This window comes from Perna viridis, chromosome 2 (assembly GCF_037379345.1).
Source record: "Perna viridis isolate PV_CMFRI_1.1 ecotype Kerala chromosome 2, ASM3737934v1, whole genome shotgun sequence".
Lineage (NCBI taxonomy): Eukaryota > Metazoa > Mollusca > Bivalvia > Mytilida > Mytilidae > Perna > Perna viridis.
The window spans coordinates 5,340,484-5,353,706 of NC_142446.1; the positions used below are offsets into that span (position 1 = coordinate 5,340,484).

General features: G+C 34.7%; 1 protein-coding gene across 3 annotated transcripts in view; it reads right to left on the reverse strand.

The window, feature by feature from the left end:
- The window catches only part of LOC148623438 (pleckstrin homology domain-containing family H member 2-like), a 121,330-nt gene that overhangs the window by 52,045 nt on the left and 56,062 nt on the right, over nt 1-13,223 (reverse strand). For 2 of the 3 annotated variants that reach the window (XM_088565231.1, XM_088565229.1), the window contains exons 5-8: nt 10,422-10,559; nt 5,186-5,269; nt 4,875-5,003; nt 2,398-3,417 (exon numbers count right to left, since the gene is read on the reverse strand). In XM_088565231.1, the coding sequence (XP_088421357.1) occupies nt 2,398-3,417; nt 4,875-5,003; nt 5,186-5,269; nt 10,422-10,559 (1,371 nt within the window). Of the gene's footprint in view, nt 1-2,397; nt 3,418-4,874; nt 5,004-5,185; nt 5,270-10,421; nt 10,560-12,904; nt 13,180-13,223 lie in introns of those variants that run through there. The other variant, XM_088565232.1, reaches the window with a different exon arrangement.

A 13,223-nucleotide genomic window follows, 5' to 3' on the forward strand; every position in this document is an offset into this window, starting at 1 on the left:
GCCATTAACCTGTATTCTATGGTACTAAATAATTGTGCAAAGTTAAAAAAAATCTTTTTATATTTCTTCATACACATCTATGTATGATACCCAACATTTCTATTAAGTTTCATCAAAATCACTGAAGTGGTTTAGGAGGAGTTGCAATTACAAGGTTTTAACATGTTATACCCAAAAGGTAAATTCTCTCCCTTTGAAGTCCTCCAACAGTATGCGCATCTACATATAATGCCCAACCTTCCAACAAAGTTTCATCAAAATTCTTTGAGCAGTTTAGGAAGAGTTGCACTTACAAGATTTTAACATGTAAAACCCTTAAGCTGTATCATCTTCCTTTAAAGTCTTTTAACAGTAACTATATTCCTTCATGCACATCTACATATGATGCCCAACCTTTTCATAAAGTTTCATCAAAATGATTTAAGTGGTTTAAGAGGAGTTGCTGTTATAAGAAATGTGGACAGACAGACGACAGACAGTCTGAGTGATTCCAATATACCCCCCCCTCAAACTTTGTTTGCCAAGGGTATAAATATAATATAAGGTACACCTCATTATGTAAAAGCTGTTCACTTAATCTTCATTTTTCAACTAGAGTAAGTTACAGGAAACTTCACTACCCACACCATAAACACGTGTTACAGGAAACTTCACTACCCACAACATAAGGCCATTGTTTTTTTATTTTTAGTTTTATGAATCCGCCGACCCTAATTTTTAGCAATTTTGGAAAAAAAAATGACTTCCGTTTCATTTTTTTTTCTTATTGTTTCAAAAAAAATAAAAGGTTAAAGGTTACTGGCTATATCTTTTAATAGTCTTAATCTTTGTTGCGCTTGAAAGACATAGCAGTTTTTTTTCGGTAAAAACCATGTTGTTCAAAGTTTGTTTTGAATACTTTGAAGCGAAGAGATCTGAACAGCGAGTACTGGAAAGATGCATTCATGGTTCTGCATCACTGTGTTTGATCCTAATCTTAAAACAATTAAAAACAAATTTATAAAGGCCCAAACTGATTCTACAATAGGCCAGGCTATATCTGACAAATTAGATCCGGATCTATTAATAGAAAAAATATATGGAAATAGTGCTTACATTCATGGACAGGGCCACAGTATGATTCGTTCCTCCACAGAAGTGGCAACTGATTTGCCTGTGGGAGTGATGAGAGAAATGGGTATAAATACCTATACATTTATTGTTTGAAAAATAATAAAAAGAATGTTCAACTCTTTTTCTGTTTACTGTTTAGGAAAAAGTGGAAAAAAAGAAGGCAGGTCCTAGAACCTTGTGGGCAGAATATCAACACATTATTTTAAAATGGTTGAAACGACGTCAGGCAGAAAGAAAACAACACAATTTCAAATGCACAAACACAAATTCAACCTATTTTGTCTTAAAACCATATTAAATACATTCAGAAAAGTGTTTAACAAAATCTTTAAAAAAAAAAATTACAAAATTATTTGCAATACTTATATTTACTAAATTCCTTAGTGGTTTCAGACAATCAGGGGTATAATTAACCTAACTAACAATTTTTTACAAATATATGTCATTTATTATTTATAACAGAAAAATTAAGATGCTTAACATTAAAAGAGAATCAAAGTTACTGCTGACAACAGTTTGGTTTTAGTAGTCTATAAATAGCACCAACAAATATGTTGCAGTTAGAAAACTAGAGGCCTTTAGAGGGTCTGAATTGCTTATCTCCACCTTACCAATGTTTGATGTCAGGAATAAAAGAATGTCCCAGCAATTGAAATATTTTCCCTATCTACTACGATTCATAAAATATAAGACAAAATGTACAAAAATTGATATTTTTTTTTGCCTTTCAAGGGCAGTAATTCCAAAAAACAGTCTTTGTTTTACCATGACCCAGTTGAACCTTTTGTATGTCTGATTTTAAGTGTCAATTTATCAAATGAAAGTTTCTTTCTGTCTATTATGGCTTTCAAGATATTGGCCAAAAACTGCAAAACACATCATTTTTTGCCTTCCAAGGGCATTAACTCTAACCAGGAGACTTCCTACAACTTGGACCTAATGGAGACTTTTGTAGAGTTCTTGAAGTCGAAGTAGAAGGTCATTTTTAATATCTCAATCTATCGTAAGTTTTAAGATAAACCTTAAAATAAATGGATATACCTCTATGTTCTGAAAGTAGACATGTCCACCATGTTTGTTGCCGAATCAGTAGATTCAACAAAATTTTGAAATTATACACCCTAATATCACTAATGACCATTTCATTAGAATTCACTCAGTGGTTTCAGAGGAGAAGATTTTTTTAGAAGATATCAAAGATGATCACCACAATGAAAGCAAATGAAAAAAAAAAAAAAAACAGACACAAGCTGACATGGACTATATAATAATGGTGTAACTTACCCAGATCAAAGGTTGATTAGTGACAATATAAGGTTCTAGAACAGGTGGTGGCTTGTCATGTGGAATCTTTCTATCACTATATAGAAGCTGTAATGGGGAGGTCATTTCCTCTCTTTGTTTGACACGAGGCAGTGTCGCAATGGCAGAGACATTACTGGAGCTATGGTTTACAACTGCTGATGAACTGATTAAGAATGGAGACATAGGTGATTTTGGTGATTTAGGTGTCAATGTCACTGCAGAAGAACTTTCGGTTTTTATTACAATATCTTCTATTACAATATTATCATCTTCATTCTCTTCATCAAATGTAATGTTCAAATCCAATTCATTGTTTTGGTCACACCTGTCTTCATCATTACTAGAACTCACCAATGAATCTAACAGTTGATTTCCTCCACTGAATATTTTTCTCCCAATAATAACTTGTGGTGGTTCACTCTTTTTAGGTTCATATGTACTTTCATGGTTTTGATCAACTTCATGATACACTGGTACAGTTTCAATATCAGACATGCTATCATCACTATTACTTCCCAAAGATATATTATTTTTGCTATTCTTTGAAGTTGATGAGGATTTTGATTCAGACAGGGGACTTACACTGTTTTCCTGATTACTATGAAGCTCATCTTCTATAGCCTGTAATACTGATAAAGATGGACGTTTAGGAATAACAGGAGGAATAGAATTCTCTGACATTTCCTGAGAACTAGAACTGACATCTGACCTTGACCTTGATTCAGCATAATCTGATGTGTGACACGTATGAGATAACGGTCGAAGTTGTACAATCTCTGAGACAGGTTCAGACCAAGCTCCCTGTGAAGAAGGGCGACTCTTTCTGGCAAATTTATCTTCTTTACCAAGGTTTTCTGACTGAGGCAGTGAACAAGACATGGGAAGAGCATTCTCTACCAGATGAGATATGTTGGTAAACACAGATTCTGTAGGAGATCCATCACAAAATGAAGCCCCTTCACCAATATCAACATAGGAAGATGCTCGAGATGTCAAACTCTACAAATAAAGACAAATCTAAAAAAAAATTGTTTAAAATGAACTTAGGTAGAACTGATAGTAAGGTTAAATTCATCAAATCAAAGAACTCCAAAAACTATTTTTTGGTTAAATCTAATTCCTACTTGCAACACTTAAGTTGGACTATCTGCATTTACAAGCACACTTCAATAATAACCTTGTTTAATGTATACCTACATATGGTCCCTTAACTTCATATGATTTTTTCAAAAAAGCCATTAACAGTTTAGGAGAAGTCAATGTGCTAACAAGATACATGGTAGGACAACAGACAGACTTTTATGTATCCCCAAACCATTGACTGTTACATCTAAGCTGTCTAAACTATATATGTTTGAATCACATTCCAACACACAGACTTAGTTCAAAATTAAAACAAGAGCCATAACATGTCTTGACCTGCTTCACCATCATGCTTTTTCTGGTCCCATTTGTACCCCTAAGTCCCAACCCCCAAAATTAATCCCAGCCTTCACTTCTGGTATGACACCTTGTAGTACAATTTCAAAGACATCCATCTAATAATAGTCAAATTATTATCTTGACTTCAGGAAAATGTTTGTATTAAGTTCCTTTTCCATCCCTCACTCCTAAACAGTTCAAATCAAAAACATCCAAATCATTCCCAGTACGACCTTAGTGTTACAGATTATTGTGGATAAATATCACAAACATTCATATGCTTTTACAAAAGTCCTTTGAAAAACTTGCTGTTTAGAATCTTGCGGTAAAATTTTATATAAATCAATCAATTAATATTGAAGTTATTGCATGATGATATTACCATCAATAACAAGGATGCTGACAGCACCATGGTGGACATGGATCCTGACAGTGACAGCACCATCAATAACAAGGATGCTGACAGTGACAGCACCATCAATAACAAGAATGGTGACAGCACCATGGTGGACAAGGATGCTGACAGCACCATGGTGGACATGTATGCTGACAGTGACAGCACCATCAATAACAAGGATGCTGACAGCACCATGGTGGACATGGATGCTGACAGTGACAGCACCATCAAGACACAAATGCTGACAGCGCTATGGTGGACATGGATGCTGACAGTGACAGCACCATCAATAACAAGATGCTGACAGCACCATGGTGGACATGGATCCTGACAGTGACAGCACCATCAATAACAAGGATGCTGACAGCACCATGGTGGACATGGATGCTGACAGTGACAGCACCATCAAGACACAAATGCTGACAGCACCATACCATTATGCAAACTACAATCATATGGTCAAAGTATATTTTAACATATTTTCTGTAAAAAAGCCAATGAAATTCAGTTCTATCCAATAAAAAAAACATTACAGGGTATACCATTCTGTTTTTTTTGCACATCTAAAGTATACTGTGAATCCATATAAGTTTTAGCGAAATCATCAAAAACTTATTAACTACATCTCAGACTTTACCTGTTCACTAAGACGATATATCTCCTTGACAGCATAAGCAGGGAGAGCCTGTAAGCGTTCCCGTAAAATCTCAACCTGATCCTGTAAAACCTCGTTCTCATGTTGTAACTCCTGGTTCTTTGATTCCAACTAAAACAATTTTTTTTACTTGAGTCCATCAATTAACGAAAAGACCAATATTTAAAAATCATGATTATTTACCATTTAATTTAAGCTTGCACTTCGTGCTGAAATTAATCAAAGATTAAAGAATGAAACACTATTAGTTCTCCACTTATCTTAAAATCGAATTTATAGTATACAATTACTACCTGTTGTAATTTTGATGACACCCATTCCTTAATTTTTACTGCTTTCTCCTCTACTAGTTTGGCATCTTGAAGTCTATGATGCTTCTACAAATCACATAAGCAGATTACATACAACATCTTCTATTTTTATATAAGTACCAGAGCATCATCATCATCCAAATATTAATACTTCCTAAATTATTACCGAACAAGAGAAGCATCTCTCCTCTTTCAATGAAAGCATGAAGCAGTATGCAATTAGTCTTAAGGTACTATTGTTAAGGATCGATTTAAATTTATGAACAAGTTATGAGAAGTAACGTCCCTTTAAGCCTTCAACTTTTAGGCAGTTTACAGTTATAAGATTATATAAGCATAACTTGGTCAAAAATTAAAAGCAATTCTTATAGTTTATTTCTAATCAATTCCAGTCAATATTAAGATTTATTCTTTCATAAAAGCCTTGTTTAGTTTGGAATTATTTTAATCGAAAGTGGACCAACTGACAATAATGACGTTACAGTACCAATCACAGACAGTGGACCAACTGAAGTTAATGACCGACCTCACAATACCAATCACAGGCAGTGGAACAACTGATGTTAATGAAGTTACAGTACCAATTGCAGACAGTGGACCAACTGACATAAATGACCTCACAGTACCAATCGCAGATAGTGGACCAACTGACATTAACAACCTCACAGTACCAATAGCAGACAGTGGACCAACTGACATTAATGACCTCACAATACCAATCGCAGACAGTGGACCAACTGACATTAATGACCTCACAATACCAATCGCAGGCAGTGGAACAACTGATGTTAATGATGTTACAGTACCAATTGCAGACAGTGGACCAACTGACATTAATGACCTCACAGTACCAATCGCAGACAGTGGACCAACTGACATTAACAACCTCACAGTACCAATAGCAGACAGTGGACCAACTGACATTAACAACCTCACAATACCAATCGCAGGTAGTGGAACAACTGATGTTAATGATGTTACAGTACCAATTGCAGACAGTGGACCAACTGACATTAATGACCTCACAGTACCAATCGCAGACAGTGGACCAACTGACATTAACAACCTCACAGTACCAATAGCAGACAGTGGACCAACTGACATTAATGACCTCACAATACCAATCGCAGACAGTGGACCAACTGACATTAATGACCTCACAATACCAATCGCAGGCAGTGGAACAACTGATGTTAATGATGTTACAGTACCAATTGCAGACAGTGGACCAACTGACATTAACAACCTCACAATACCAATCGCAGGCAGTGGAACAACTGATGTTAATGATGTTACAGTACCAATTGCAGACAGTGGACCAACTGACATTAATGATCTCATAGTACCAATCACAGACAGTGGACCAACTGATATTAACAACCTCACAGTACCAATCACAGACAGTGGACCAACTGACATAAATGACCTCACAATACCAATCGCAGACAGTGGACCAACTGACATTAATGACCTCACAATACCAATCGCAGGCAGTGGAACAACTGATGTTAATGATGTTACAGTACCAATTGCAGACAGTGGACCAACTGACATTAACAACCTCACAATACCAATCGCAGGCAGTGGAACAACTGATGTTAATGATGTTACAGTACCAATTGCAGACAGTGGACCAACTGACATTAATGATCTCATAGTACCAATCACAGACAGTGGACCAACTGATATTAACAACCTCACAGTACCAATCACAGACAGTGGACCAACTGATATTAACAACCTCACAGTACCAATCACAGACAGTGGACCAACTGATATTAACAACCTCACAGTACCAATCACAGACAGTGGACCAACTGACATAAATGACCTCACAATACCAATCGCAGGCAGTGGCACAACTGATGTTAATGATGTTACAGTACCAATTGCAGACAGTGGACCAACTGACATTAACAACCTCACAATACCAATCGCAGGCAGTGGAACAACTGATGTTAATGATGTTACAGTACCAATTGCAGACAGTGGACCAACTGACATTAATGACCTCACAGTACCAATCGCAGACAGTGGACCAACTGACATTAACAACCTTACAGTACCAATCGCAGACAGTGGACCAACTGACATTAATGATCTCATAGTACCAATCACAGACAGTGGACCAACTGATATTAACAACCTCACAGTACCAATCACAGACAGTGGACCAACTGACATAAATGACCTCACAATACCAATCGCAGGCAGTGGAACAACTGATGTTAATGATGTTACAGTACCAATCACAGACAGTGGACCAACTGACATTAATGACCTCACAGTACCAATCGCAGACAGTGGACCAACTGACATTAACAACCTTACAGTACCAATCGCAGACAGTAGACCAACTAACATTAATGACCTCACAGTACCAATCACAGACAGTGGACCAACTGACATTAACAACCTCACAGTACCAATTGCAGACAGTGGACCAACTGACATTAATGACCTCACAATACCAATCGCAGGCAGTGGAACAACTGATGTTAATGATGTTACAGTACCAATTGCAGACAGTGGACCAACTGACATTAACAACCTCACAATACCAATCGCAGGCAGTGGAACAACTGATGTTAATGATGTTACAGTACCAATTGCAGACAGTGGACCAACTGACATTAATGACCTCACAGTACCAATCACAGGCAGTGGAACAACTGATGTTAATGATGTTACAGTACCAATTGCAGACAGTGGACCAACTGACATTAATGAACTCACAGTACCAATCGCAGACAGTGGACCAACTGACATTAACAACCTTACAGTACCAATCCCAGACAGTGGACCAACTGACATTAATGACCTCACAGTACCAATCGCAGACAGTGGACCAACTGACATTAGCAACCTCACAGTACCAATTGCAGGCAGTGGAACAACTGACATTAGCAACCTCACAGTACCAATCGCAGACAGTGGACCAACTGACATTAACAACCTCACAGTACCAATCGCAGACAGTGGACCAACTGACATTAACAACCTCACAATACCAATCGCAGGCAGTGGAACAACTGATGTTAATGATGTTACAGTACCAATTGCAGACAGTGGACCAACTGACATTAATGACCTCACAGTACCAATCGCAGACAGTGGACCAACTGACATTAACAACCTCACAGTACCAATCGCAGACAGTGGACCAACTGACATTAACAACCTCACAGTACCAAGTAAGTCTATATGAAATAACCTATCATGGCCAAAATAGAACCAATCAATCAAATGGCTTATACAAATCAGTCAATAGCAATTAATAAACATCACGAAAGCATGTATTATATGTATGTTTTAAATAAGGCAATGAGTTCACAATGAGGGAAACAAATTTATAAAAAACTCAAATACACTGAAATATGCAACAACACATAATGCTTTTGAATAACTCTTCAATGGAACAGATCTACTGTGAGAAAGCTCCCATAAAAAGATTATTACATTATACTTACCACATTAACAATAAAATAAATATAGAATATGTTCGCGTTATTAGTGTCTTCATCGCAATCTTTGAGATGATCTAAATTTAAACATCACGTGATGTTATCATCTCAATGATATGTACTACAATCATGTGACCATATTACATGTAATACCTAATCAATATACCTGTAGTAAACTCGCGCCAGTCTAAAATTTTATGTTGAACTGAAAAGGTGTCTCCTATTTTACCACCTATTCAGAACTGCCCTGTAGGTCAACATCCCTACACTTCCAGGTTGATAAAAGGTGTTTTTCAATCAAGACCACTAAAGACCAAACTTCTTCCTGAATGAGACTTACAAGTGGTTTTAGAAGCTTTACAAAAATGGCCATTTGAGCCTTCAAGTAATGTTGATATCAAATTTCTTACTTTTAAGACTGCTTTCTTAATTGCTATCACAACCTTTCGTAGGTGTAGTGATATTCAAAGTTTGAGAATTGTTCAAGAATCCATGAAAATTCAGAAAAAGGGTGTTACTTTTATAAGACATGGTTTGTCTAAACAAGATCGTAAGAGTCATTTTGGAGTTAAGATTTTTGTTCCATCCTAAGCATGCTTTAAACATGTATCTTGAGAGAACTCAAGATTATAGACAAAAATTTGGTTCTATGGACAAGGGAAAATTATTTTTGGTTCTTAAAGAACCCCATAAACCAGTTACATCAACAACTATTTCTAGTTGGTTAGTGAAAACTGTTCAGACAGCCTATTCAGATAAGTGTATGAAAGTCAATGCACATTCAACCAGAGCAATTGCACCTAATTGGGCTTTATACAAAGGGGCTTCAATAAAAACAATTATTGAAGCAGCTGACTGGGCATCTGAATCCATGTTTGTTAAAATTTATTGAAGAGATTTGGATTCTCATAAATATCTTAAATAAATGATTATTAAAATATTTTTCAGTGTAAGGAGAAATTGTTTTAAACCTGGTGGAAGTGTTTTAATTGTACAGAATTTTAAAGATAGTGGATGATTTTGTTTTCTTTGAGAAAGAAATTTATCCAACCTCCTGGAGAATACTGCTTATAAATCAGTAAGTATTCTATATTTATTTTATTGTTAATGTGGTAAGTATAACGTACAAAATTAATATAAAATTGGATATTTTTTAATCTCAAGAAGAGATTTTATATTAATTTAAATGTACATTATACTTACCACAGGCTGCAACCACCCTTTCATAAATTCCTTTCATTTATAATGAAGGATTTGTAATTCCTTGTGCCAAAATTTTAGACTGAAAGATTGTGATGGAGACAATTATAACACGAACATATTCTATATTTATTTTATTGTTAATGTGGTAAGTATAATGTGCATTTAAATTAATATAAAATCTCTTCTTGAGATTCAAAAATATCCATTTTTGTTGGGGTTTATTATAGAAAACAGAATATGATGTCATAACCAATAACTAATTTTACAATTACATTTTCATGTGAAATCAACCTCAACAATAATCATATTTCATTTTCGATAATGATGTCATAACTAAGTGTAATTTTACACTAATGATTGTTTTTATGAAATTTACCACAGGTGACAAAATATGGTTATAATCCACTGAGTAGTTCAAAAAAGAACATTTTTAGAAATGTTGATGATGACAACTATAATGTAAGACAACATCACAGGTAACAACAAACTTATAATATCATCTAACATGACTTTTGGTGCAGGTGCACTAAAAAGTAAATAGTTTTTTCAACCTGTTCTTCAAGTTGCTGTTGGAGTGATCTAATAAACTCGTCCTTCTCCATACATTGTTCTTCTAACATCTGTATCTTTGTTCCTTGTTCTTCTGGTGACATATTGATGGCTGCTAATTGTTGCTCCATCATCTGTATCTATATGTAACAGGAATTATTTTAAGTCTGATTTGATTAATTACAAAATTGAAGTGAATTGCAAAGTGCACATGGATGCATTATAATCTTATCTAAAAAGTAGTTATTGTATGTGTGTGTACAAACATCATGTTTCAAAAACAAAGTCCTTAACACTTGTAATCCCTGATAGTATCAAAGATTCTGCTCAGTGTATCGGATTAGTACAATGCAAGGTCTGTTCAATTGGTCAGTTGTTCTCATCCTGAAATGCATGACATATCTGCCATAGGACGATAAACAATAATCAATCAATCAATTGAAAGATTCATTCTGTCTAGTAGATGCAAGATAATAAAATGCTTAACAGAATACAGCTTGATAGAATTGCAGAGGTCAAACCCAGAATAGTTCAGGCAAATATAGATACAAGATACAGTTATGAATATATATTGTAATTAAACGTTTGATCATAGATGTATAACCCACATGTACATGTATATAAATAACGAATAGCCACAGCAGGCTGATAAAGGTGCACTTTCAGAATTTATTACATGCCTCTTTGTCATTGTTCAGAAGCTTTATCACACCATTTTCAGGTCATTTCTGGAAAATTAAACATTGTTTACAAACATGGACACATTGGAGGCAGCCCTTGTTCACGGTATAAGAGATATTTGCCTCATGGAATATATATAAAACAGATTATTACATAGTGTATATAACATCATATGCTTAACAGCTCTCATTCATGTTATCATCACTTGAGCCTGATCAGATCATATGACCATACTTAAGACAACTAAAACCATCAAACATTTGATGAACTTGTACATTTGGTTCTCAATAAACAAGTACTGAGTCAATGTGAAGTATTCAACAATTTTTCATTAAGTTTTAGTATGAAGCTACCAACAGATATCAATATCAATAAGATTTGAAAGGGAGAAAATGTATTATCATAGTAGAGTTGGAGTTGTACAAGACACAAGGGAAGGTACAAGTTGTGATAGCTCATATGAGCACTTGTGTAATTGAAGAACCTTAGTGAGTGCGCTCACATATCCTACATGTCCCCATATTGGATACTCAAGTAAATTTGTTCGTAAGAGAAATACATGTAGAAGGACCCCAATAAAAAAGGAATTAGTGTCTCTTCAGGCATTAGAAAAGATTGCAACAAAATAAAATTTAAAAAAGATTTTTTCTTTATCTTCCAACTAAATTCTGTTACTTAGAATGGTAGTTTCAAACTCCAGACTGTGATTTCTTTGAGTTTTAATTAATCCAAAGTAAATATCATCATAGTGGAACAAAACTTAGACTTGACCTGTAACTTATCATGGTGAACTTACATACCAAAATTGTGCCATAATCTGCAAGTGTTTAGAAAAAAAGTCCGAAAAACGGATATTTCAGTGAATTCAAGGCCCGTAATTTCGGTAAAAATCAATAGAACTAAACCAAACACAAACTTGTCATGTAACTTACCATGGTGAATTTATATACTAAAAATCATGTCAATGTCTGCAAACGTTTCAAAAAAAGTCAGGAAAACTGAAGATGGACTAACGGACTGACAGACATTTCACAAACATTATACCCTCCGCAACTTCGTTGCATGGGGTATAACAAACAGACCTATTACCTGTTCCAACTAAGGTAAACTCCACCAATAGGTCTGTACTGTGAAGTGTGTCTAGCTTGAGACCAGTTGATTTATATAATTCATGGACTATAATTGATAATCATTGATTCTGATTGGAATTTTTAATTTCTTTGATTTCACAGTACTTTCACATTTAACTTTTAAAAAGTATTTCATACCATTTTACATTACAGTCATAGACATTAATTGCTAGGGGTATGTTTAAGATAAAGCTTTCTTTTTTTTTTTTATAACATTTGATAATGTATCACGTTATTATCATGTATCAGATCAATATGCTATTGGGTATATGCCTTTATTTTGTTAATTACCACACCAGAGTTATGTACAAAGTACAGATGTATTACAGTAACCTAGTATATTTAACAAATCACTGCCTTCATTGACAGCAACATTTATAATGATATACATGTCATGGTCAGCAGCTTATTGGTAGATTTTTATGTACAAATATTAGTAGAATGTATCACAATAAAATTGCAAAAAATAATTTAAAGTCTCCAAGATAATTTAATTTCAAGATATTATAACTTTATTTTTAAGAAGCCTGTAAAAGTTTAAATGGTGAATATAAGAGCAACAAACAGATGACACCATCTTACCACACCAATCAATAACCAAATTATCACAAAGAAAGAGTGTCATCTACGGTACAATAACCCCATATACAAGGTCTGAAAATAGAATTCTTTACCTTATTTATTCGACACAAGTAAGCCATCCTTTCATCCCTTCCAAACATTTTCATATTTATCACGACAAAACATACTTGTTTGCAAAACCCAATGTAAAATGATAGCCCATGGATGTGTAAGAATAACATATGAAAAATTACACATTGATAAAATGTCATATTACATAACACAAATACTAAAAAAAAAAATGAATGGGTTACTTCATGAAATTCAGGAATATAAAAAGGTTTAAACAAAGACTTGAATGTTTATAACAGTAAGACTTGAGTTAAAGGTTACATATTTGTGCATTTAATTGTAAATTATGTTTGTGACATC